Here is a 21,582-nt window from a genome sequence, read left to right as displayed (position 1 = left end):
TTCTTCGCGGCAGTGGGAAGTCTTACACCGTCGTCATTGGCCCTCACGGATGTGGCAAGTCAACGCTCATCCAAGATGTTCTTCAAGATTCTGCGGAAGGCGGCGCCAAGGGTGTTGTCTACGTCAAACATCCTGATGACACAGAAGAATCATCTCTGTTCGACAGACTTCGGGAAGCTTTTGGTGGTCTATATCTACCATCAGAATACACGTTTATCAATTCCTTTTCTTCGCATCTTTCTTCTTGGTTGTCTTATATCGACTGGACGCCTTCACACACGTTTGAAGATACGATAATTTTGTTGAATGAGGTCATAGAGACGAAAGCAAGAGACTATCATAAAAATGCTGGTCACAGATTTGTTCTCATTATCGACGAAGCGAACCTGATTCTTGATAGCGAAACTGGTTTCAAGGACTTGCATTCCCTCCAACGGCATATGAAACGTGCGGCAGATACGAAGGGTGGCATTCGCTTTATTCTCGTTGATTCAGCTGGAGTACTCGTCTCTCGATTACGAGATCATAGTGCAGGATCAAGAATGCGCGTTAAAGAGATTCACGATCTTAGCCGAGATGCAGCTGAAGATCTAATGAGACGAGCCCTTGCCCTAAGCACTGACACGAAAATCAATATCAGTCAAGTATATGAAAAAGTGACAGGAGGTCGTCTCATTCTCATATGGGAGGCGGTGGAGTACATAAGAAAATCGCACAAATCATCCATAGAAGATGTTAGCGAACACGTTAGAGAAGCAGTTGGCTTGCAAGAGAAACTGCGTAAGTGCTTCTTAACGTCTAACATGGTCAATAAGTCTGTTGAATGGAGAATTGTTAAATACTTGTTGCAATATGACGAAGCCGTTTCTCTTAAGGAGTTCGACACGGAAGACGAGAGTTCTGCTAAAGACAATCTGCTGAGATGTGACGTAGTATTTCGTCATGCAAATGGAAGGCACTCATTGTACAGCGCTATTGTACGAAGCCGGCTGCTAGAATTTCTTCATCATCGTGATAACAAGGAATGGCAATGGCGGCAGGGAAGAGACACGAATGATGACGTGGTCGTAGCGGCTAAGACGACAGCATCATCACCAGAACGTTCTACTGGAGAGGGAGTCGGTGCGGGAAACCAGAACAGGGTAGCTGCTGGAAAGGAAGAACTTTGAATACTGTTTCATCGCTTGTGTTTTCTTCTTCTTCTTCTTCTGTGAATGATTTATTTGTTGTATTGGGTTCCTACCCCGTGCGTTGAAATAAGTAAAATACCCCTACACACGAAAGACTAAAAATTAGAGTTAGTCAAACATCCATAGTAGATAATCCATAAACCTGATGGGAGGTGAGATGATGATGATAATTGGCTACACGTGCTCATTCTCGACTCGTAAAAAGCCGTGTTCACTTTGGCATAGGGCAAATCGGAAAAGACGTCAGTCTTGGTCACAAGAATGACGTCATCGGCTAGCCTGTAGCCAGACCTTCTCCCTTGATCCCGTATAACGTTATACGGGATCAAGGGAGAAGGTCTGGCTACAGGCTAGTCATCGGCTCGTGGCCGCCAATAATTAATAATTTATTAATTAGGTTAGCAAGTAGAAAATCTCTACTGTACAGTCACACTTCGTCTTCACTAGCAACATTGTCTACTCCACTAGTTCCCTTCATTTTCTTCTTCAATTTCGCTCCTAGAGCCAATGAGCCAATGAGATTTCATTCCCCAAAAAGGGGGCCTCTCTCACCTCCTTCTTTTAATTTGGCTGAAAATCCCTTGAATTTTCCTCCAATCGCTTTTATGACTGACATGTTTCCACTCTCCTTCATCTGTTCTCTAAGTCGTCGTTCAAACAAACCTATAAAATATATAAAAATTAAGCCCTATGACGTCATATATTCTTACTATTCGCAAACGTCTCCCGTTCCTCTTCCGTTCGTCGCTCGTCAACAAAAACGTTAAACATTTGCGTATTTTTGAAATTTTCCAAAAACTAGGGTAAGTAGAAAAATCAATAGGATTAGAAGTATTAGCAATTTTTTCACATGTTTTAGCCCCTTTGAGTGCGGAGCCTTGGAAAACCCGGCAAACTAAAAAAAAACAAGATAATTATCTAACATTAATTATCTGATTGATTACGTCAAATTCGTCGTCTGAATTCTTGGGCAGAAATTGATGATAATGACCTAGAAAAATAAAATAAGCACGTGACTTCTACGAGAGTATTTCTATACCAATAGATTCAACAAAAAATCTCACAAATGCCTCCACTATAATCAAACTCCCTTCAGAAGACTCTAAAGTAAAAACCTCTTGATTTCTTCTATATTGCCACATGTAGACATACGTTCTTTTCCGTGGAAATCGCTTCCCTTTCTCCCCTCCACACTTTTCTAAAATCAATATTGTATAGATATAATTAATAATATTATTTACCAATGCTGATTTCAGAGCTGCTTTTAATTTCGACGGAAGAATATTCTGCTCATCACCAACCTGAAAAAATCAATTAATAATCATTGTTAGGCTAAAATAATTCACGTACGCTTTTTTCAAATTGAGCTGATTCCAGATTAAGCATTAGTACCTATAGAATCAATAAGATTTAATTGCAAAATCATCTTCCCTCCTTACATCGTCTTCTATGACTTGATCTTCAAGCTCAGGCACAACAGACGTCAATATCCCAATGATATAGGGAGTGGGAGCGCCGCAAAAGTCAACAAAACTCTTCGGAAGAACGGGAATGAACGCATGCTAAGAAAAAACCAAAAATAATAAAATCAAAAAAAAACAACGAAATTTCAAAACTCTTACCTGCCACGAAAATGGATACAACAGAGCCACAGCCGCATTGATACAATCAGATAAAGTACTGAAAAAATTCGGAAATATCAATTAAAAGAATATATAGTGTTACCTCAATTTTTTTGCCGTAACTATCACGTGTCTTTCCATGAGCATAGAGGATAGCAAAGTGAGTATTTTCTCAACGCCTAGAGTGCTAAACAACGCTTCAAAATCAACCTAAAGAAAAAAGATAAATACATCGGATTATACATTTTTAATAATCACGTGTTCTAGACGAGCCGAGTCGAGAGGACGTCTCAATTTCATAATTTCCATTCCTTCTTGATCCACGGCAAAAGATTGGACTTTAACAGATCTACCCTAATAAAAAACATAATTAAAATAATTAATTAAAAAGAGATGGGATCTCACTGGTGCCGGAAATGGCTGCGCAATAACCTAAACGAAAAAAATCAATAACGAAAAAAATCAATAACGAAAAAATTTCATAAATTAAATTACGGATTTTAAAAAGCTGTAAGCGTTGCTAGAACTATGAGTCAAACGTTGAGCAACAACGTCCAAAATCTAAAAAAAAACAAAAACTCTAAAATAGAAATAGATAAATATTTATCTTTACTTTTGAGTAAAGATCGAAGCAGCCATGTGGACTTATAATGCAATAAACGCATGGGAGACGTAGCCCGGATCCGGAACTCTTCATCATGAAAATCAATAAAAATATAAATTTCATATTTATTTCGCACCAAAACTCTTCGACAGTAGCCGAATCTCTTTTCGCCGACAACATCAGTTAATACAAACGAATACGTCTCACTGGTATAAAAAATCAATAAAAATTAAATATAAAAAATGACCTTACCTCTTGTACTTATCCATCTTTTTCAATTCACCAACATCAGGGAAACAGAAGGCGGGAACAGACTGCAAAACACTCTCTTCCTCCTTGTTCCCCTCAGCAGCAAACTGAAATAATTAATTAATTAATTAATTAATACCAAAATAGAAAAGGAAGGGTAAATTAATTTTCTAAAATACTTGCTTACTTTTGGAGGAAAACGGTAGTCAACTACGGGCGCAAGCTTATCACCTAAACAAAGATTGAAAAATTTTAGCAAGTCAATTTATACAGTGTACCGTCTTCTTTGAGTTTGATGACCCATAAATGTTGAAATAATTGTCCACCTTCATCGTCTCCGGAATCCATTGCTGAACTTTCCGATGCCGTTGTACCGGATCGTTTCTAAGCAACAAAATAAATAAATTAATTAATTAATATTAATTAATTTTTTACTCGCGAAGAGAAAGACGTGTGTCTCAATTGGGGTACAAAATCTAGATGTTAAATTCATTAGAAAACTTTTATGAAATTATTTTAATTTACCTAATTTTCCAATTGAATCTGTCTCGTCTTCCGGGTCGTCTTCCCCTGGGGCGGAAGCCGGAGAATTGCTACTTCTCCAAACCAGACTTTTTATAGCAGAAAACGCATTATTCAACTTTTTACGAATCTTAGACAAAAACCATATAATTATTATTAATTAATACTATTTATTATACGGATGGTGACGCTTTCATTTTTCCTCCTCCTCCTCCCCCTTCGTCCGCATCATCAGAATCTTCAATTCTGACGTCATCAGCTACCAGCTGCATTGCCGTCGATTTTTTCTTCAAACTCAATCTCAATTTCCGACCACCCTCCTTCTTCTTTTCCTGATAAAATAAAACACACTAGGTAATTATTTATGAATTTAATCCTCTACCTCTTTCCTAATAAAATACACTAGGTAAAACCCTAATTATTTATGTATTTAATCTTCTACCTCTTTCCTAATAAAAGAAAATACACTCTAATTTAATCTTCTACCTCTTTCCTAATGGTACTCTGTCGCGGAAACGTCCCACACTTGAGATTAGAATCAGACATGAATTGGGGAAGTTTGACGGCACCGGGCCCAAGATCAGGCGCCACGCAAATGGCCTTAGAATCAGACGCCGACCTTGGAGGCGACACAGAGGAAGGAGGAGGGGGCGGGGCTTCAAAGGGAGGTGGGCGTGACGGAGGTGGAGGTCTCTTAGGGATCACCACCATTTCCTTCTTGTTTTCTTTATCAATGGAAGAAGAGGGTTGATTTCTTTCTACGACTGCAGTCGAATGTTTTCGTATTCGCGGCGGCGGCGTTGGTCGCGCTTTTGTTGCCATGCCAACGGGGGCCCCGTCGACGGATTGACGACGTTTTCGCGGCGGCGGAACGGGACGCAGGCCGGGCGACGTTTCGCTGCGCGGCGTCGACGGTTGCGATCGCGGAACTCGTGGCGACATACGGGGTTTCGGGGAGGGAGACGGCGAATCCGTCGAGCGTCGGAGAGCGAGATTTGCCGGTTTGGGCGGCGGGACGGGTTTCGGAGGGGGGGAAGTGGTGCGATTTAAATCTGAAGGTCCCGTATGATGATGTGGTTTTGTCGGCAAGGGAGGAGGGCGTGGTTTTTTGGGCATTTCCGTCTTCGTCGTCGTCTCGGCCGTTTCGGCGTTCTTCCGGGTTTCGCTGACGTCGTCATCGATGGAGAAGTAGAACGTCGACGCCATTTAATTGAATACACGGCATCGATTCTAAAGGGAAGAAGGGAAAAGAAGAAACATTAATTGATCCGGGTACTTCTCGAAGGTTTCTCGCGAGGAGTGCGCAAAGCTGGCGTAAAACTCGCTCTGTAAGCGACGTTTTTTCAAGCGCTCGTTTTGAATCGGCTTCTAGCGTGGTTCCCACGCTCGCAACGCGGCGATATGAGCACTTTTCTTCGTGTTATGACGCCGCGCTTGCGATTGCGAACTCTACGCCATATTATCCTACCGTGTGCTGCTCCTGTGTAGCAGAGAAGAGCGTTTTTTCACACGCTAACAAAGGAAATGCGAACAAGTTCTCCGGGGATTCTCAAACTCGTGTCTGACGTCAAACCTACGTAGAGCTCACGTGAGGATGCTTACTCGCGACGTGCGACGTGCGCTAGCTTACTTTGGTATCCGTGGAATTCACTTTGTCCCGTCGAATCCTCGATGGCCACAGCCACCGCTCAACCGTCACTTAGTCTCGAACGCGGTACGAAATCAATTAACGTCGTTCCCAACTCACATTCACGTTCGCAGACGTCAATCGAGCCGTCGAACTTCTCAAAATCCTACAAGACAGTACGAAACCGATTCCTTCGCACACATTCCAAATATCGCTTACGCAGGAGGCGATCAAAACAACGAAAAACTCAACCAACTCCAACGCATTCTCGAAAGCGATTTCTTCCGCGCCGTTCGCGAGGTAAAGACAAGTGGGCGTGGCGGCAACGCGAGGGTCCCATATCTCATTTCCTAAGGTATACGAACATGTGCACGACACCGTTGACGTCCAAGGAACGACAGAAGTCCGAGCCGCGGCGACAGCGAAAGTAAAAAAGGGGCGGATCCTAATAAACAACCACGTGATATTGATTATTTTTATTAGGCTACTGTAGCTGCCTTTGCTGCCAGTGAGGGTTACTCGCATCCACGTGTCGTCGAACTGCCTAAAACCGATGAGGGTCTGGGTTTTAACGTCATGGGTGGACTCGAACAGAAATCACCGGTTTATGTGTCGCGAATTATTGCGGGGGGCGTGGCCGCTCGTGACGGGAAACTCAGACGCGGCGACATACTCCTCTCCGTCAATGGAATCGTAATAAATAATTTAGACTATTTATCTTTTGGGGGACTATGTTTTTTCTTTAGAGTGTTGAAGGTGAACCGCATGAAAAGGCAGTTGATTTGTTGAAGGCAGCCAAGGACAGCGTCCGTCTAGTTGTCAAATATTCACCTAAAAGTATATAATCAATAACGATATATGAAGACTTATTTTTATCTTTTTTTTAGTCTTGCAGGAGATGGAAGCTGAGTTTGAACGTCAGAGGCAAATGTCCCTTGTTCGTAGACAGAAAAAGGCGAATGCTAATTGAAAAAAAAAAAGAACAAAACGCTTTTGAGTCTTGACCTTAGTCAATCACTTCCTCAATTTTTTTCTCTACTACTACTACTTCATTCATTGTAGGGAAATAAAATTTCACCCAATGTCACAAACAAAATTTTTCGTTTACTTGATCCATAGAGAATCCGGGACATACATCAAATGACTCACAAACTTAAACATTTCATAGTTCTCAAACACAGGTAGAGAATAATTGGCCAATTTATATTTATCCAAATCCACAGCAAATAGAATGCCAGGCATCGTGTGAAAAAGATCATTCTTGTAATTCCTCATCAAAACAAAGAGCGTGCGATCAGAACGCGACATAGCGCACGTTCCCACGGAAGCCAAAGCAAAACCCATAGGAAAATCCAAAATTTTCTCCTGCTCCTTCCCATCTCCATGAACCAAAAACAAAGCGTAATGATCATTCAAATCCCCAATAGGTACAACAGCGTAAAGTCGCTTCGCAATGACGTCATAATTCACGCAACTCCCATTGGTCAAACCAGACCAAATAACTTTCCCACTACTCGTATTCAAACCGTGTGCATATCTCACCGTAGCACCGGTCTGATAAAAGAACAGACTCTCTTCTGGGATATAGTCCCCCATACAATTAGTAGGACTTAGTTCTATGCTATCTGGCAAGTCAAAACGAAAGACCACGTTACCTCGACGATAATCAATAGATTTATTTTCGAGCTCCAATTCGCACCAATTGAATCTCCTATTGCCTGTGCAAACGCCGTAGAGCGTTCGCATGGTCGGATCGTAGTCTAGAGTCGTGAAAAACGCGTATTTATCGTTGGGACACTCGCTTCGCGTTCCATTATGCGCATCGATTCCTTGGAGGTATTTTTCTGTTGGTACGTAGACGATTTGGTTTGCTGTGTCGAATGCGAAGTAGCAGGCGTCGAAGAGCGTGTCTTTCGCGCTGCTGTTCGTCGATAAGGAGACGTTCCAGAGCATTTTGACGGTCGCGTTGTGTCCGATCGAAAACATGGCGATTTGAGCGGGATAATTCATGCTCGCCGCGAGCAGGCGACCGTTTTCGAGTACGACGCTCGAATTGGCGGCGCAAACGGCGAGAAAAACGACAAAGAGAGCGAAAACGCAACGAGACATTGGTCAGGTGATCATGTGACGTAAGTGCGCGACGTCATCAAGGTTCCTGGTTCAAAAAAAAACATAATCAGCTGTGCATCGATTAGGTCAAATTTAGCGGAGTGGATATGCGAAAGATATTCGGCAACATTGCGCTGAATTGCACAAAAACATCCTCAGAAATACCCTTAATCGAATAATTATATTATTGACTAGGGTCCTATATAAAGTACTTACTGGTGGCACGAGAAACTGAAGGGTAATCGACTCATTCCCAGCCCACGCCGCACACTCAATCATATAGCCCTTAACGCACTTAAAAATGAGTTCAGCGCGTCGAAGACACCAATTAACAGTGATATCCTAATAATAAAAAATAAATATCATTAATTAATCGATTTATATATCTACTTCAGTCATTTCATGTGTAAGAAGTAGTGGAACTGTGAGCGTTTTGACGTCGAATCGCGACGCCGTGTGAAGAATGCTTCGTAATCCAGCCAAACAAGGATGACGCGAACTCATATTATTCTGTCGAACTTGATCATTGACAACCAAATGAAAGACCACGTGAACACCAGCTAAATTAGAATGCTTCGTAACATAATAATCGCCTAGGGGAAACCATCTCAAAATAGCCAATAAAAGGTATATATACCTGGGGTGAGAAGGGGTCCCTCTACGTCATTACGAACGCGTTTCATTGCTCCGTCTTCCGCGAGGGTTACGGGGGTACTAGCGCCGCTCTCTGGGAGGCTTTCATCTGCGAAGGCTTTGGATACGTCGTCTCGTATATCAGCTATTTGACGATCGAGATTTGGGAAATGAAAATCGGTCGATTGCTGGCAAACACCGGCAAAAGCTAAAATAAAATAAAAATAAATACTATTTACTATTTATTATTATTATTATTACCCTTCTTTATTCCGGAATAGGTATTGATACGGTTGTCTACTAGGAGCACAAGGCCGCTAAGAGAGTGGGAATACAAGGACATTGCCGTTTGAAGGCGTTGCGGATGAGCCACAACGGCTCCCCTTAAGAAATCTCATAAAAAAAGGGGTCCCCCTTTCCTCTCTCCTATCTCCTACCCAACTGTCGTTGTCTTGTGTCGACACAGGTCCAGAACGTCACAGCAAAGCAAGCGGAGATTATGCTCCGCTTTCAGCTGAGCCCCTTAATAATTTTCCCAATAATTTTAATCCGAAAAATCAAAGTGGGGACCCCCTTACCTAGATGAATCGTAAAACTCTCTTCAAGTCGTTGAGAAGTGGACGAATCTTCCTCTGATACTCTACCCCCCACTGCGGTAACCATGGCAGCAGCTGCAGCTGCTGCATTAGGAATTTTCAAAGCACCAGTTGATGTATCAGATTTCAGTTGCTCTTCTCGAACTGTTGCAACCCAATCTCTATATTCGCGTTTTTGAGACTCTTGTAGATCGAGCAGAGAACTCTGCCAGCGCGCGTTGAAGAGCTACAAAAGGAAATTTCGAATGATTAGGTAGAGGAAATGCTTCTTACTTCCATATCATCAAAATGTTTTGCAGCCAATCGCGTCACATCTTGGTCTGTGTACACAGTGCCGAGATTCTGTACAGCTTTACCCATCTCAGCAGAATGCCTAAACAAAAAAAAGGTACCCGTAGTGAAGGTAAAACCTTCACTCCTTCATGAAGGTAAAACCTTCACTATATTCTTACATGAGAGCGTAGGCCATCGCTCTCTATATTCTTACTACTAAATTCCTACTAGAGCCCACATACCTTTCCTCCAATTTCTTTGCAGCCAAATTCTTCTCGAGTAGCTCTTGCTCAATATTAATCGCATAGGAATGCTCCAATTGAAGCAGCGTGTCCAACGCCGCCGAGTGAATCAACGTATGATATACGTCAGAAAAAGTCGATTCGTCACTCGGTTCCGCTACATCGGAAAACGACGCATGCTCGCGTCGAAATAATTCATCCCATTCGTCGATTCGTTCGTCGAGAAGCGTCGATGACGATCGAATTGCGTCGAGAGACGAATCGCAATCGACGTGTTCTTTTATTTGCATCACGTGACTCTCGAAATCCAATAGTTTTTTCTTCAGTTCTATTTCGACGTAGACGGGTAGATTGTGATGTTTGACGAGTCGATGAGCGAATTCGGTCGCGCCGCCGGCTAGGGGAACGGCTAGAGCGCCGATTTTGAGGATTTTTCGCTCTCGAGCGCCGGCACTGAATTCGAAGTCGAAATCGGCGACGATTGGCTCGACGGGCGACTGATCGTCTTGCCACGGCATCGGAGTTGGAGAGCGAGACTTGTTTGGCGTTTCCATTCGCACGAAAACGACGCGACTTCTCGTCGTGCGTGTTCGCTAACGCGCGCTACCAAATCCCCTTTTAGTATCCGACCACCTGAAGAAAACTGTGACAATGGGTAATGGAGGGTCAAGTGAAGGGGGAGGAGGGGGAGGGGGGGGATGCTGGAGAAAATCATGGTCGTGACTTCGATTCTCCTACTAGTTCTCCTTATGGTTCTAGTGGAACGAGGTAAGCAAGCAATTAACTCTGTCGCAGTGTTCGTTCTGCATGTCTCTGACCGTGACCCTAACCTGACACTAGAGTGTCGCAAACAGCAACTTGAATTTCTATGTACTCTGCTGCATGACGACTTTTCTACGCACTTGATAGTGAAACTAATAATTAGCGCATGCTACCCAAATACCAATATACTTCTAGTGAAATGGTATTTAGCAACTCAAAGAACACCTTTTAGGCCACCATCAGCATCTCGTCTTCCCCCTACGACGCCAAAGTGATCCTCTTCAGACAACGACTATCGTTGCAACAACTGACTAGTTCTACTAGCATCATTGATTCATTTTCGCTTTTGTGTTTCTGTTGTTGTTGTGTCTCTAGTAGCAACTTAGATATCACACGCAGATGATGTGACTAACGGTATAACTCTCAGTCATCCCATTCATCATCATCTACTCCCTCTCCTCCAGCCTCTTCCTGAGATCCCGTACTTTTAACAGCCATCACCTTATCAGTCCACGAAGTCCCAGCTGCATCTCCCCCAGCATAATTCCCCGCCGTCTTTTTCTCAGTGATACTCAGCTGAGTAATCGTCTCAATCAAAGGACAATCGCCTCGAGTCTTCGCTCGCACTGACTGCCCATAGTCAAACTCCATTGATTCAATAACCTCTTCCTATCCCCATAGAACAATTGTCCGAGAATGTTTCGCTTTCACCGCATCTGTAAGCCCTTCACACGCAATTATTTCAACTAAATCCTTGAAATCGAGTACGTCCGTTTCCCCCTTCGCTTTGGCGACATCAGATAGCCCGTATTGACTTTTTGCTGCATACCGAAATTAGGTTCGATTTCCTTTCGCGATCCGTCGTATTGACGCTTGCACGACTTAGCTACTTCGACGTGAATCACGATAAAACGGTGCTTCCGGCCGCTCGAATCCACGATGACGTGTTTTCCCTTCTCTTTGTACAGTCCTTCGATGATAACTCCGTTTCCTTTGCAAATTGCAAATGCTTTAGAGGAACTTTGGTCGTTTGTGCGCGAGCTCTTGGAAAAGTCTGACCCGAGAAAGTTCGCAAAATTGCTGCGTTAGAAACGTCACAGGTGAAAGGGTCTCAAATTGCCCAGATGAGCGTGAAGTTTTTCATTGCTGCCTTTTCTGGACTTGTAACCGGAGAACTGGTTGAGAATGCGTTGGTGTATGTCGCTGGCATGAGAAGAGAAAGTGCTCGAGCCTGGGGGTTTCTTGCAGCTATGAGCACAGGTGCTGTTTCTGGAGCTCTCCTAGGAGCTCTTGGTGGCGCTGTCGCCGGTGGAGCAACGTATGCTTTCAAAAAAGCGATCTGGGGTTAGTTCACCAAATGAGCCAGGACATGATCAGTGCTACTTCTTTATTGTATTTGTTATTGTTATTGTTAATTGTTTGTCAGACACAATTGTGTGATCATTGTGATGATATATCCCAGTTGCATCTCCCTCAATTTCCTGCCGTTCTTATCTTAGAAGCGATGAAAATAAGGTGTCGCACTTGTAGTGATATCCACCCACGCACGCTACCAAATCAATGTTGACAAAGAACTTTTTTCGTTCCCTGAGCTCTTTTGTAAGCAAGACAGTAAGCGTGCAGCGATATCCTTGATTAATATTAGTTATTTTTACCTCAGGCATATATAAACGGCGTTGACTTGCTGTATCATCGCACAAAGACGCATGAAAATCGCGATCACGGCGTCTTATGCTTACCCGGAGCCGTAGGCACAGGTTCTAGGGACTTTGGACCTCAACTCGCATCAGAACAACTCGCAGAAAGCGTCAATCTCGTCGCAGTCGATCCTCGAGGCTACGGCGGGTCACGCCCCCCTGCGAGAAATTTTTCTCCGGGAATGTACGCCCAGGATGCGCGCGACGGATTGGAATTAATGAAAAGGCTAGGATTCGAGAGATTTTCCGTGATGGGATGGAGTGACGGAGCTAGTACTGCTCTTCTACTTGCATCATCTCAAGAGACAATGTCTTTTATTAGAAGCATTATTCTGTGGGGTGGAAATTCGTTTGTCTCGAAAGAGGATCTCGATATTCGCGAGCAAATGAGAGATATTTCGGTGTGGAGCTCGCGTATGAGAGATCCTCTTGTTGAGATCTATGGAAGAGATGAACTCCAGGTCATGTGGTCTCAATGGACAGATGCAATAATACGGGTTTATGAAGAAGGAGGCGAAATATGTAGCAAGGAGAAATTGAATTCGATTCGGTGTCCAACGCTGTTGCTTCACGGAGCCAAAGATTCTCTTTTGCCTGACTTTCATCTGGTCTACTTGAAGCAGCACTTGGGAAGACAATGTACATACCACGTCTTTCCTAATGGAAAGCATAACATTCATTTTCAATATGCAAACGAGTTCAATGCCATGGTTGTTGAGTTTTTGAAGAATAAATGAGCAGATAAAACAAAGAAGATTTGATGGAAGAATCTCATCATCATCATCATAGCTTTACTTTTAGTTGAGAACCGTCCGTTGTTCAGTTATCTCATCAACATAGCTCTTCAGCTGACCCGTCAGTTTTTCAGTCATCCAATTCATCATCATCTAGCTTCTCTTCTCCAGCCTGAGGCCACGTGCTTTTGATCACTTTATCTGTCCCCTAGCATACTTTCCTGCTGTCTTTTTCTCTGCTACTCAGCACTAATCACTAATTACAAGTCGATGAGCGAATTCGTTAGCGTTGCCGGCTAGGGGAACGGCTAGAGCGCCGATTTTGAGGATTTTTCGCTCTCGAACGCCGGCACTGAATTCGAAGTCGAAATCGGCGACGATTGGCTCGGAGGGTGGCTGATCGTCTTGCCACGGCATCGGAGTTGGAGAGCGAAACTTGTTTGGCGTTTCCATTGGCACGAAACGACGCGACTTCTCGCCGAACGTGTTTTGCTAACGCACGCTACCGAATCAATGTTGACGAAGAACTTTTTTCGTTCTCTGAGCTCTTTTGTGAGCAAGACAGTAAGCATGCAGCGATATTCTTGATTATTATTAAATATTTTTACCTCAGGAACATATAAACGGCGTTGATTTGTTGTATCATCGCACAAAGACGCATGAAAATCGCGATCACGGCGTCTTATGCTTACCCGGAGCCGTAGGCACAGGTTCTAGGGACTTTGGACCTCAACTCGCATCAGAACAACTCGCAGAAAGCGTCAACCTCGTCGCAGTCGATCCTCGAGGCTACGGCGGGTCACGCCCCCCTGCGAGAAATTTTTCTCCGGGAATGTACGCCCAGGATGCGCGCGACGGATTGGAATTAATGAAAAGGCTAGGATTCGAGAGATTTTCCGTGATGGGATGGAGTGACGGAGCTAATACTGCTCTTCTACTTGCATCATCTCAAGAGGCAATGTCTTTTATTAGAAGCATTGTTCTCTGGGGTGGAAATGCGTTCGTCTCGAAAGAGGATCTCGATTATTGCGAGAAAACGAGAGATATTTCCCTGTGGAGCTCGCGTATGAAAGATCCTCTTATTGAGATCTATGGAAGAGATGGGCTCCAGATCATGTGGTCTCAGTGGATTGATACTTTTATACGGATCTATGAAGAAGGAGGCGAAATATGTAGCAAGGAGAAATTGAATTCGATTCGGTGTCCGACGCTGTTGCTTCACGGAGCCAAAGATTCTCTTTTGCCTGACTTTCATCCGGTGTACTTGAAGCAGCACTTGGGAGGACAATGTACATACCACGTCTTTCCTAATGGAAAGCATAACATTCATTTTCAATATGCAAGCGAATTCAACGCCATGGTTGTTGAGTTTTTGAAGAATAAATGAGCAGACAACACAATCAGTAGATCTACCCTGTCGTTATTTCAGTCATTCCACTCATCATCATCATCATTTCCTCCTGGTAAGTTCAACTAGCAGCTAGCGCGCGTTTGGCCTCGACAATTAATTAATTAAAATAGATTGCTTACAATGTCTCAATGCCCACCATGCCTACGCAATTACCACGTACTGGAGCCGCCCTCCTGAACCATGCCCGAACAAAGTACGGTTCACGTGACCGTGAAAGTAGCCACAGCCAACAATACACCGTAAACTCACCTGAAGAAAACTGTGACAATGGGTAATGGAGGGTCAAGTGAAGGGGGAGGGGGGGGGGAGGGGGGGGTGCTGGAGAAAATCATGGTCGTGACTTCACTCCTCCTACTAGTACTCCTTATGGTTCTAGTGGAACGAGGTAAGCAAGGAATTAACTCTGTCGCAGTGTTCGTTCTGCATGTCTCTGACCGTGACCCTAACCTGACACTAGAGTGTCGCAAACAGCAACTTGAGTTTCTATGTACTCTGCTGCATGACGACTCTTCTACGCACTTGATAGTGAAACTAATAATTAGCGCATGCTACCCAAATACCAATATACTTCTAGTGAAATGGTATTTAGCAACTCAAAGAACACCTTTTAGGGCGAATTACGATCCACCATCAGCATCTCCCTCTACGACGCCAAAGTGATCCTCTTCAGACAACGACTATCGTTGCAACAACTGACTAGTTCTACTAGCATCATTGATTCATTTTCGCTTTTGTGTTTCTGTTGTTTTTTGTCTGTAGTAGCAACTAGATATTACACGCAGATGATGTGACTAACAGATAACTCTCAGTCATCCCATTCATCATCATCTACTCCCTCTCCTCCAGCCTCTCCCTGAGATCCCGTACTTTTAACAGCCATCACTTTATCAGTCCACGAAGTCCCAGCTCCATCTCCCCCAGCATAATTCCCCGCCGTCTTTTTCTCAGTGCTACTCAGCTGAGTAATCGTCTCAATCAAAGGACAATCCCCTCGAGTCTTCGCTCGCACTGACTGCCCATAGTCAAACTCCATTGATTCAATAACCTGTTCATATCCCCATAGAACAATTGTCCGAGAATGTTTTGCTTTCACCGCATCTGTAAGCCCTTCACACGCAATTATTTCAACTAAATCCTTGAAATCGAGCACGTCCGTTTCCCCCTTCGCTTTGGTTTTATATGACGACATCAGATAGCCCGTATTGACTTTTTGCTGCATACCGAAATTAGGCTCGATTTCCTTTCGCGATCCGTCGTATTGACGCTTGCACGACTTAGCTACTTCGACGTGAATCACGATAAAACGATGCTTCCGGCCGCTCGAATCCGTTACGACGTGTTTTCCCTTCTCTTTGTACAGCCCTTCGATGATAACTCCGTTTCCTTTGCAAATGACGTCATCGTTCCACGACGACGGCCACTTGGAAGTCGTCGTTGCACCCGATTCGAGTGGCTTGTCGTCGTAGAGCATGTGAGCGCGACTCATTCTTTTTTCTTTGTCCTTATCCGGGAGCGAATACGTCACCGCTTTCTCTTTCGAGAGACGTTCACATGATTCTACATCCCGGATAAAAATCATGAGTGCCGAAGACGTTACTCTCAGTGGCGTCGGGAATTACGGAGCGACAGAAACGACTGCACCTCGCGAAGACGTTGCAGAGACAAACGTAGACGACGACGCGTACGCCGCATCGATTGAAGTGACAAAAATCCAAAACAATCGTCGCGTAAGAAAAGATTTAGCGTCATATCGCCTTCTAACGTCATCAATGCAGTTCGGTTTCAAAAAATGGAAGAGCCGCGTTACGAAACGACCTCTGGAAACGCGCTCGACCATTGTCAAAGAGCTCTATTCTGATCCCAAAGTCGTCAAAGCACCGAGAAGTACGCGCTAACCTTAATTAAATTATTACTAATTATATGCATAGGCTATGTCACGTGCTCATTTGGAAACGTTATCTATGTGATTCTGTTTGGATGGTGGCTCTCTTTGGCCTATATTCTAACGGGAATAGTCCTTGCTATTACTATTATTGGTCTTCCACATGGTACTATAGTATGGGTACCCCTTATATATCTCTATCTCTTTCTCTTTAGCCAAATTTTGCTTCAAACTTGCTGCCTACTATATATGGCCTTTTGGGAAATTTGTTCTACGAGTATAACTCCCTATTGTCTCGCGTATTTTTATCTAGTCCCCCTCTAAAGATACCATTGACACCTCGTCTAAGTCTCCTCACCAGAGAAGCGGAAATAGTCAATCCATCAAAACGAACTGAAGCGGACTTTCTAATTGAAGACTCTGGTGAATCTACAGCGTCTTCTACTATACCCCAAGCTCCTCCACACAATCCAAGGAAACGTCATCTTTGGGTAGATATAAAAGTGCGCGCGTTAGGTTATTTATATATTCTTATAGTGTTGGAGTCGTCCTTCGTTTTGGGTTTTTATTTTTCTCGGTTTTCCCGTGCTACTCGTCTTTCACTTTCTCGTGCTAACGCTGAGCTGGTTTTTGGTTGTTTTTATACCAGTTTCTAAGGTAAATAATTAGGGGGGCCTCATCACATAATTCATATTGGTATCCTAGATTAATATTATTGGTATCAGATCAGTTCTCTTTGAAGATCCAGACCGAATTTTCATCACCAAACAAGGCTTGGTATAATAATTAAATAGCATATACCCTATTATTTAAATTTTCTTCAGAACACTGAGAGGGCTTCTCACGAAGTCATTCTCTGCTCATATCAGGCAGTAAATCGCTACTACTACAAATACACAGTGGAGGGCATGAACGTAATATTAGTCAGTAAGTACAAAGACATCCCTCCTCCCTATAGAATCAATCAATTACTATAGATCTATTGCCTCTCGTTGTGGCATCAATTCTAATGGGTTTCTTAGACCACAACAACGTCATTCCTAGTCTAGTGGTAAAATCCCCACGCCCTCTTATTTAATTAAATAATTAAAGGAGAGAATTTATAGAAATTTATCAGCGCTCTTGCAGCTGTTATTCCCCTTGCCTACTACATTGGAATGGCCATAACAAGGTAGATAAAATTCCTTCTTAATTAAAGAGTTTTTATTAATTAATGGGTATTTATTATTATTTTTGAGGGGAAACTCACTTAGAATTCTCTCCCTTCTCCCCCCTTAGTATCTCAGCGCAGAGTAGTTTCGCTTTGGGCGCCGTTCTCAACGCGACCTTCGGTTCCATAGTCGAAATCATCCTCTACATATCCGCAATGATAAAAGGCAAGAAAGAAAAGTCGGGTGGCTGTTACGTAGAACTAGTCAAATCAGCATTAACCGGTAAAAAAATCAAATACATGACATCCCCCTTGGAATTTAAATTATTTCAAACCCCAAGGGACTCTTCTCGCGACTATGCTACTTATCCCGGGTCTATGCATGATTGTTGGCGGGCTAAAACATCGCGAACAGACGTTTAATTCGCGCACAGCGGGAATCAGTTCAGCCCTACTCTTCGTCTCCGTTGCCGGAGCCTTTTCACCCACTCTACTCGCTATAACGTATCCAGTTCAAGAAGCAGTCAATACGACATGCATGGTAGGAAAAATAAAATAAATAAGATAAATAATAAATACAAATGACGTCATTTCCCACGGTGTTTTTAGAGGTGCTTAGAGTTAAATGAGTCTCGCGTTGGTCTGAATTATTCTGGCCCTCGCGAAGTCATGTTTGAGTGCACTGACTGTTTCTTTAACGAATCAGCGGCGACTGATAGCGATTACGAAAATTATTCGAGTTTTATGAAGTAAGATTTAAAATTCATTTGGAGTTAAATATTATTTGTCGTCACTAGACCGTTGTCTCTTGTGTGTGCGTGCGTTCTTCCAATTGCCTACATTTCTGGGCTAATATTCACGCTCAAAACACACAAGCATATTCATAAACTCGCACAGGATGATATAAAGGCTAGTAAATCAGGTACGTGTATCAAAGAGACTCTTTTTTTCTTGTCTACTTTGGGGTTTTAGCTCATCACTCCTATGCAGCTGAGTGGTCACGACTCAAAGCTTTTATTATACTACTTGTTGCTACTGTGCTTATGTCACTTGTAGCTGAAGTGATTGTTGATAATATTCAGTCGATTTTGGGATCATCAGGCGTTTCAGAAGTAGAAATATTAAATCGTTTTCTCAATAAGTTTACACTTCTTTTTTTTCTAGACTTTTATAGGAGTCACCCTATTGGCTCTCGTGCCAGATTTACCGGAAATTGTCAACGGTATTCAATTCGCTTTGCATAACAATATAGCACTAAGGTCAATATCTCAAAGATCAAAATTTAAAAATCTAAAGAGCCTTTTTCTAATGTAGCATTGAAGTTGGCAGTTCTATAGCTGTGCAAGTTTGCCTGCTTCAAATTCCAGTCTTAGTCCTCTTTGAATGGTTTTACGTACGTTTAAAATTTATTAGGAAAATTAATCATTTATTGATTTATTTATAGTCTGTTGGATTTGTATTGAGGTTCAATAACGTCAGCCTTTGGTCTGTTTTGATGAGCACTTTGCTAATGAACTATATCTACATGGATGGGAAAAGCGACTATTTTCAAGGTAACTAATTAAATATTTCAATTTTGCGAACATTGACTAAAACATTTAGGAACTGCTCTCGTATCCGTTTACACGATTTTTATTGCGATGTTTTACTTTATTCCGAAGACAACAGGACATTGCTAAAGGGTTTTGTATATTTTTTTTGTAAGTCTCTATATATGTATCGGTTGTGTGGGAGGGGTTAAACGTCTAAGCATTACAACGCGCGCTAAGGAGAGACCTCGAACGTGCCGCGATGAATTTACCTTAATGACAAATGCTTCAATTTTCACAGTGACATGACCAAAACTATATCCATTTAAAATCAATAAGAAATTCGGATATCATTGTGACAAAACCTCATCGTCTTTGGAGATGATAAAGTGATTTCTCTTCTAATCCAATTTCACGACATCAAAATCAATGGATTGTCCAGCTCTATCACAATCAAGCTTTATTCAAAATTGACCTTCAAGAGAAAACGAGAGAAAGTCTATTGATTTGTGAAAAAAGAGAGGAGTTCTTACTTGTTAATTAATTCTTCTGGGCTGAAAATTTTCCAAGTGTTACGTCTGACTGAAATCGACTCGTCTAGAATGCAAAAGTTACTTCATTTCGTAATAATAAATTCCAACACGTTTCCATACCAATTTCGCTCTCGTTTCGAGCCTTTTCCGCCGAAGCGAGACGTTCGAACGCTTCTAGACTTCAAAACTGCATTCGCCTTACAGAAAAAATAGCGTTCTAGGCCTCACTTAGCTCGAAAAGTTCGTTCGAAAGCCGTTCGACGTTCGTCTTCGTTTTTCCGTGTGAATGACGAGCTTCGCTCCTTCTTCTCTTCGTATTTATCGAAGAAGAGGCCGCGTTTCGCTCGAATTCGTTTGCGATGGCCTGGAAACGAACTTCGTTCTCGTCGATCGTTCGATATCACGTGAATCGTACGCCCGTATCTCCCTGCGACAAAATGAGCGGCGAAATGCAACGAAAAGATGTACCTAACAGCGTTTTCGTTTAGTCGCGGCCACGTTTTCTCCGCCATCTTGCTCGATGTAGGTGCGATATCTGTCGCCTCTAACCGAAATCGTTATGCAATATTTCGTCAGACCGGAATCGAAACCGGTTTGCCTTTTGGCACCTTCTTTCCAAAGAGCGAATGAGCACTAAGAGCGGAAACCAGCAAGCCAATCAGAGCGATGGGCGGGGCCGTAGTATATAAGGAGCACGCGCCCCCGATTTCCTTCAGTCGCGGCAGAGGGTGGATGTTTCGCGGTTCGCTGCGTCTCGTCCTTGAACGGATCGACCCGGGAGCTTTGGCAAAAGGCAAGTCTGGATAGTTGACTCAGCGTGGCCCACGGTATAATGCCGTGCCGGAGCCTGTAGGCAGGGCGATGGGGGGCCTCGGCCTCGGTCTACGCACTGGGATCCGAGATTACTGCGGTCTTATTGTCGCTAATGGGCACGACTCACGCTAGGCTCGAGTGAGTACGGCCCAGAGGGGGTGTTGCAAGCGGCCTGGTTGCCGGCACTTTTCTCACCCGACAGTGCGATTAGACCAAAGATAATCCGACCCAGGAGACTTCGATTCCGGCATGCACTGTCTTTCCTGTCAACTCCTACAAACAGTGGTCGACCGCTCTCCATCTCGCAAGCGCCGGTTCTTCTCAGCGGAAGACATACCGAAGCGTTTGGTACCACCGCGCCGGGGGACTCGGTATCAGGGGCCGACTCTACATCAAGGCGGGTACTGAATGGGCTGGCCGATGACGCCGCGACTCGCCCTAACTTTTTGGAACGGGTGGCCATTGCTTTTGCGGTGGCTGCCTTGGGCTACGAAGCGTCCGAACCTCCGCGCGGTGTAGCCTGGATAGCGCGAATACGGACGCAGCAAAAAGGTACGTACAACGATTTTTTGACACATGCTAATTTTTTTCTTTTTTTTAGGTGGAAACGAGGACGAAAGAGCTCAAGAAATCGACTGCGGAACGACAGAGAGCAATCGTGTTGTTTTTTAGATCGAAATGTGGACGAGAAGGCTCAAGAAAACGAAGATATGGAACGATCAGAGACGAATCTTCTTCTTTTTCAGGGGAAACGGGATCAAGAAATCGACGACGAAACGACGGGATGTTTTTTAGGTGGAAATATGGACGAGAAGGCTCAAGAAAATGAAGACGAAACGATAAAATCGAAGAAGGAACGATTAGAAGGAGTTTGCGAGAGATCGAGTGCATGCAGCGTTTTTTTCTTTCTTCTATCACATAAAACTGTTGTAAAACTGTATGATAATGGCTCGCCAGCGCTGTTTCGCGAAGCAAACGCGATGGATGTTCGATTTTTTCGTTCGGCGTCGGTGTCTCCAAACCCGGATGAGCAGCGACGAAGTGCCTCCTTTCTCAAAAGAAAGGCGGAAGAGAGCGATAGACTTAACGCGAGAGCAATTCTTCTTATCATTTATTCATCCACTATTATTTATTTGTCCCCTTTTTTTCGAAAACAAGGCGCTGTGAAGTACGTGGGAAGAAAGAGAAGACAGACATTTCAAGGTGGACGATTTTCTGGCCCCATAATGCAGTGGCAGCTCAACAACTAAGCTGCAGCTGGAGAAACGAACTCAAAGAAGGCCCAAGAGAATTTCCTACTGGGGCCGAACTATTATTAGAAGTCGTAGGTATAGCCGATTATTTAAATGTACAGAAAAAGAACGAGGAAGTGGCTCTCAGTTCAACGGCCTCTTTCGTCGAAGC

At 43.5% G+C, this 21,582-nt stretch overlaps 8 protein-coding genes, 1 long non-coding RNA gene and 1 pseudogene across 10 annotated transcripts; 4 read left to right on the top strand and 6 right to left on the bottom strand.

The window, feature by feature from the left end:
- Positions 1–1,552: 1,552 nt before the first annotated feature.
- On the bottom strand, positions 1,553–5,760 carry LOC136190984 (DENN domain-containing protein 2B-like). Its single transcript, XM_065979273.1, has 25 exons — positions 5,656–5,760; positions 4,674–5,417; positions 4,367–4,519; positions 4,191–4,317; positions 4,101–4,141; positions 3,944–4,049; positions 3,853–3,896; positions 3,669–3,772; positions 3,553–3,622; positions 3,426–3,503; positions 3,308–3,373; positions 3,218–3,244; positions 3,071–3,166; positions 2,916–3,022; positions 2,813–2,870; positions 2,630–2,752; positions 2,541–2,582; positions 2,432–2,491; positions 2,343–2,388; positions 2,230–2,292; positions 2,135–2,181; positions 2,041–2,085; positions 1,901–1,988; positions 1,743–1,853; positions 1,553–1,688 (listed from the first exon to the last, which is right to left on the bottom strand). The coding sequence occupies exons 2-25, from the start codon at positions 5,391–5,393 to the stop codon at positions 1,618–1,620; spliced, it is 2,493 nt and encodes an 830-aa protein (XP_065835345.1). The 5' UTR covers positions 5,394–5,417; positions 5,656–5,760; the 3' UTR covers positions 1,553–1,617.
- Positions 5,761–5,780: 20 nt separating this feature from the next.
- Positions 5,781–6,910, top strand: LOC136191005 (protein lin-7 homolog A-like). Its single transcript, XM_065979296.1, has 7 exons — positions 5,781–5,901; positions 5,949–5,990; positions 6,038–6,114; positions 6,170–6,241; positions 6,298–6,507; positions 6,561–6,651; positions 6,702–6,910. Exons 1-7 carry the CDS (start codon positions 5,859–5,861, stop codon positions 6,782–6,784), a joined length of 618 nt encoding a protein of 205 aa, XP_065835368.1. The 5' UTR covers positions 5,781–5,858; the 3' UTR covers positions 6,785–6,910.
- Positions 6,733–7,951, bottom strand: LOC136190994 (uncharacterized). The gene has a single exon (XM_065979285.1). It carries the CDS (start codon positions 7,921–7,923, stop codon positions 6,919–6,921), a length of 1,005 nt encoding a protein of 334 aa, XP_065835357.1. The 5' UTR covers positions 7,924–7,951; the 3' UTR covers positions 6,733–6,918.
- LOC136190988 (FERRY endosomal RAB5 effector complex subunit 3-like) lies at positions 7,927–10,259 on the bottom strand. Its single transcript, XM_065979276.1, has 9 exons — positions 9,668–10,259; positions 9,426–9,525; positions 9,135–9,378; positions 8,994–9,078; positions 8,818–8,939; positions 8,561–8,764; positions 8,314–8,516; positions 8,140–8,265; positions 7,927–8,089 (listed from the first exon to the last, which is right to left on the bottom strand). Exons 1-9 carry the CDS (start codon positions 10,219–10,221, stop codon positions 8,006–8,008), a joined length of 1,722 nt encoding a protein of 573 aa, XP_065835348.1. The 5' UTR covers positions 10,222–10,259; the 3' UTR covers positions 7,927–8,005.
- A 167-nt stretch (positions 10,260–10,426) lies between these two features.
- On the bottom strand, positions 10,427–12,122 carry LOC136190923 (arpin-like; annotated as a pseudogene).
- A 186-nt stretch (positions 12,123–12,308) lies between these two features.
- On the top strand, positions 12,309–12,863 carry LOC136190922 (valacyclovir hydrolase-like). The gene has a single exon (XM_065979216.1). It carries the CDS (start codon positions 12,309–12,311, stop codon positions 12,861–12,863), a length of 555 nt encoding a protein of 184 aa, XP_065835288.1.
- Positions 12,864–13,357: 494 nt separating this feature from the next.
- On the top strand, positions 13,358–14,521 carry LOC136191002 (valacyclovir hydrolase-like). The gene is made up of 3 exons (XM_065979293.1): positions 13,358–13,424; positions 13,474–14,323; positions 14,382–14,521. The coding sequence occupies exons 1-2, from the start codon at positions 13,374–13,376 to the stop codon at positions 14,245–14,247; spliced, it is 825 nt and encodes a 274-aa protein (XP_065835365.1). The 5' UTR covers positions 13,358–13,373; the 3' UTR covers positions 14,248–14,323; positions 14,382–14,521.
- A 178-nt stretch (positions 14,522–14,699) lies between these two features.
- On the bottom strand, positions 14,700–15,776 carry LOC136190958 (arpin-like). The gene has a single exon (XM_065979252.1). The coding sequence runs from the start codon at positions 15,755–15,757 to the stop codon at positions 15,077–15,079; it is 681 nt and encodes a 226-aa protein (XP_065835324.1). The 5' UTR covers positions 15,758–15,776; the 3' UTR covers positions 14,700–15,076.
- A 66-nt stretch (positions 15,777–15,842) lies between these two features.
- Positions 15,843–19,048, top strand: LOC136191195 (uncharacterized). Its single transcript, XM_065979503.1, has 19 exons — positions 15,843–15,998; positions 16,047–16,155; positions 16,200–16,319; positions 16,369–16,430; positions 16,480–16,644; positions 16,691–16,810; positions 16,859–16,930; positions 16,978–17,080; positions 17,131–17,204; positions 17,260–17,324; positions 17,432–17,586; positions 17,645–17,844; positions 17,913–18,052; positions 18,101–18,225; positions 18,276–18,415; positions 18,468–18,562; positions 18,618–18,696; positions 18,748–18,856; positions 18,906–19,048. The coding sequence occupies exons 1-19, from the start codon at positions 15,849–15,851 to the stop codon at positions 18,980–18,982; spliced, it is 2,160 nt and encodes a 719-aa protein (XP_065835575.1). The 5' UTR covers positions 15,843–15,848; the 3' UTR covers positions 18,983–19,048.
- On the bottom strand, positions 17,513–19,859 carry LOC136191196 (uncharacterized). 2 transcript variants are annotated; one of them, XR_010670792.1, is made up of 5 exons: positions 19,594–19,859; positions 19,486–19,544; positions 19,366–19,429; positions 19,198–19,307; positions 17,513–19,147 (listed from the first exon to the last, which is right to left on the bottom strand). It is a non-coding gene; the product is annotated as an uncharacterized lncRNA (long non-coding RNA). The 2 variants fall into 2 exon arrangements; XR_010670793.1 differs by having other exon boundaries at positions 19,486–19,539; positions 19,594–19,858.
- Positions 19,860–21,582: the final 1,723 nt, after the last annotated feature.

The sequence above is a fragment of the Oscarella lobularis genome, chromosome 9 (assembly GCF_947507565.1).
Source record: "Oscarella lobularis chromosome 9, ooOscLobu1.1, whole genome shotgun sequence".
NCBI classification, from domain to species: Eukaryota; Metazoa; Porifera; class Homoscleromorpha; order Homosclerophorida; family Oscarellidae; genus Oscarella; species Oscarella lobularis.
The sequence above is the reverse complement of the archived record's forward strand: the minus strand, read 5'-3'. Positions and strand labels throughout refer to the sequence as shown.

What these genes read in the sequence shown, in the direction of transcription:
- LOC136190994 (XM_065979285.1), bottom strand. Translation starts at nt 7,923, where the DNA reads ATGTCTCGTTGCGTTTTCGCTCTCTTTGTCGTTTTTCTCGCCGTTTGC.
- LOC136190958 (XM_065979252.1), bottom strand. Translation starts at nt 15,757, where the DNA reads ATGAGTCGCGCTCACATGCTCTACGACGACAAGCCACTCGAATCGGGT.
- LOC136191002 (XM_065979293.1), top strand. Translation starts at nt 13,374, where the DNA reads ATGTTGACGAAGAACTTTTTTCGTTCTCTGAGCTCTTTTGTGAGCAAG. An exon ending in GCTCTTTTGTGAGCAAGACA is followed by an intron (nt 13,425 to 13,473) that starts GTAAGCATGCAG and finishes TTTTTACCTCAG; the next exon opens with GAACATATAAACGGCGTTGA.
- LOC136191005 (XM_065979296.1), top strand. Translation starts at nt 5,859, where the DNA reads ATGGCCACAGCCACCGCTCAACCGTCACTTAGTCTCGAACGCG. An exon ending in GAGCCGCGGCGACAGCGAAA is followed by an intron (nt 6,242 to 6,297) that starts GTAAAAAAGGGG and finishes TATTTTTATTAG; the next exon opens with GCTACTGTAGCTGCCTTTGC. An exon ending in TCCTCTCCGTCAATGGAATC is followed by an intron (nt 6,508 to 6,560) that starts GTAATAAATAAT and finishes TTTTTTCTTTAG; the next exon opens with AGTGTTGAAGGTGAACCGCA.
- LOC136191195 (XM_065979503.1), top strand. Translation starts at nt 15,849, where the DNA reads ATGAGTGCCGAAGACGTTACTCTCAGTGGCGTCGGGAATTACGGAGCG. An exon ending in GATCATCAGGCGTTTCAGAA is followed by an intron (nt 18,416 to 18,467) that starts GTAGAAATATTA and finishes TTTTTTTTCTAG; the next exon opens with ACTTTTATAGGAGTCACCCT. An exon ending in CATAACAATATAGCACTAAG is followed by an intron (nt 18,563 to 18,617) that starts GTCAATATCTCA and finishes TTTCTAATGTAG; the next exon opens with CATTGAAGTTGGCAGTTCTA.
- LOC136190988 (XM_065979276.1), bottom strand. Translation starts at nt 10,221, where the DNA reads ATGGAAACGCCAAACAAGTCTCGCTCTCCAACTCCGATGCCGTGGCAA. An exon ending in AACATTTTGATGATATGGAA is followed by an intron (nt 9,379 to 9,425) that starts GTAAGAAGCATT and finishes TTCCTTTTGTAG; the next exon opens with CTCTTCAACGCGCGCTGGCA. An exon ending in CACAAGACAACGACAGTTGG is followed by an intron (nt 8,940 to 8,993) that starts GTAGGAGATAGG and finishes AGATTTCTTAAG; the next exon opens with GGGAGCCGTTGTGGCTCATC.
- LOC136190922 (XM_065979216.1), top strand. Translation starts at nt 12,309, where the DNA reads ATGTACGCCCAGGATGCGCGCGACGGATTGGAATTAATGAAAAGGCTA.
- LOC136190984 (XM_065979273.1), bottom strand. Translation starts at nt 5,393, where the DNA reads ATGGCGTCGACGTTCTACTTCTCCATCGATGACGACGTCAGCGAAACC. An exon ending in AGAGTACCATTAGGAAAGAG is followed by an intron (nt 4,520 to 4,673) that starts GTAGAAGATTAA and finishes TTATTTTATCAG; the next exon opens with GAAAAGAAGAAGGAGGGTGG. An exon ending in CATCAAACTCAAAGAAGACG is followed by an intron (nt 3,897 to 3,943) that starts GTACACTGTATA and finishes ATCTTTGTTTAG; the next exon opens with GTGATAAGCTTGCGCCCGTA.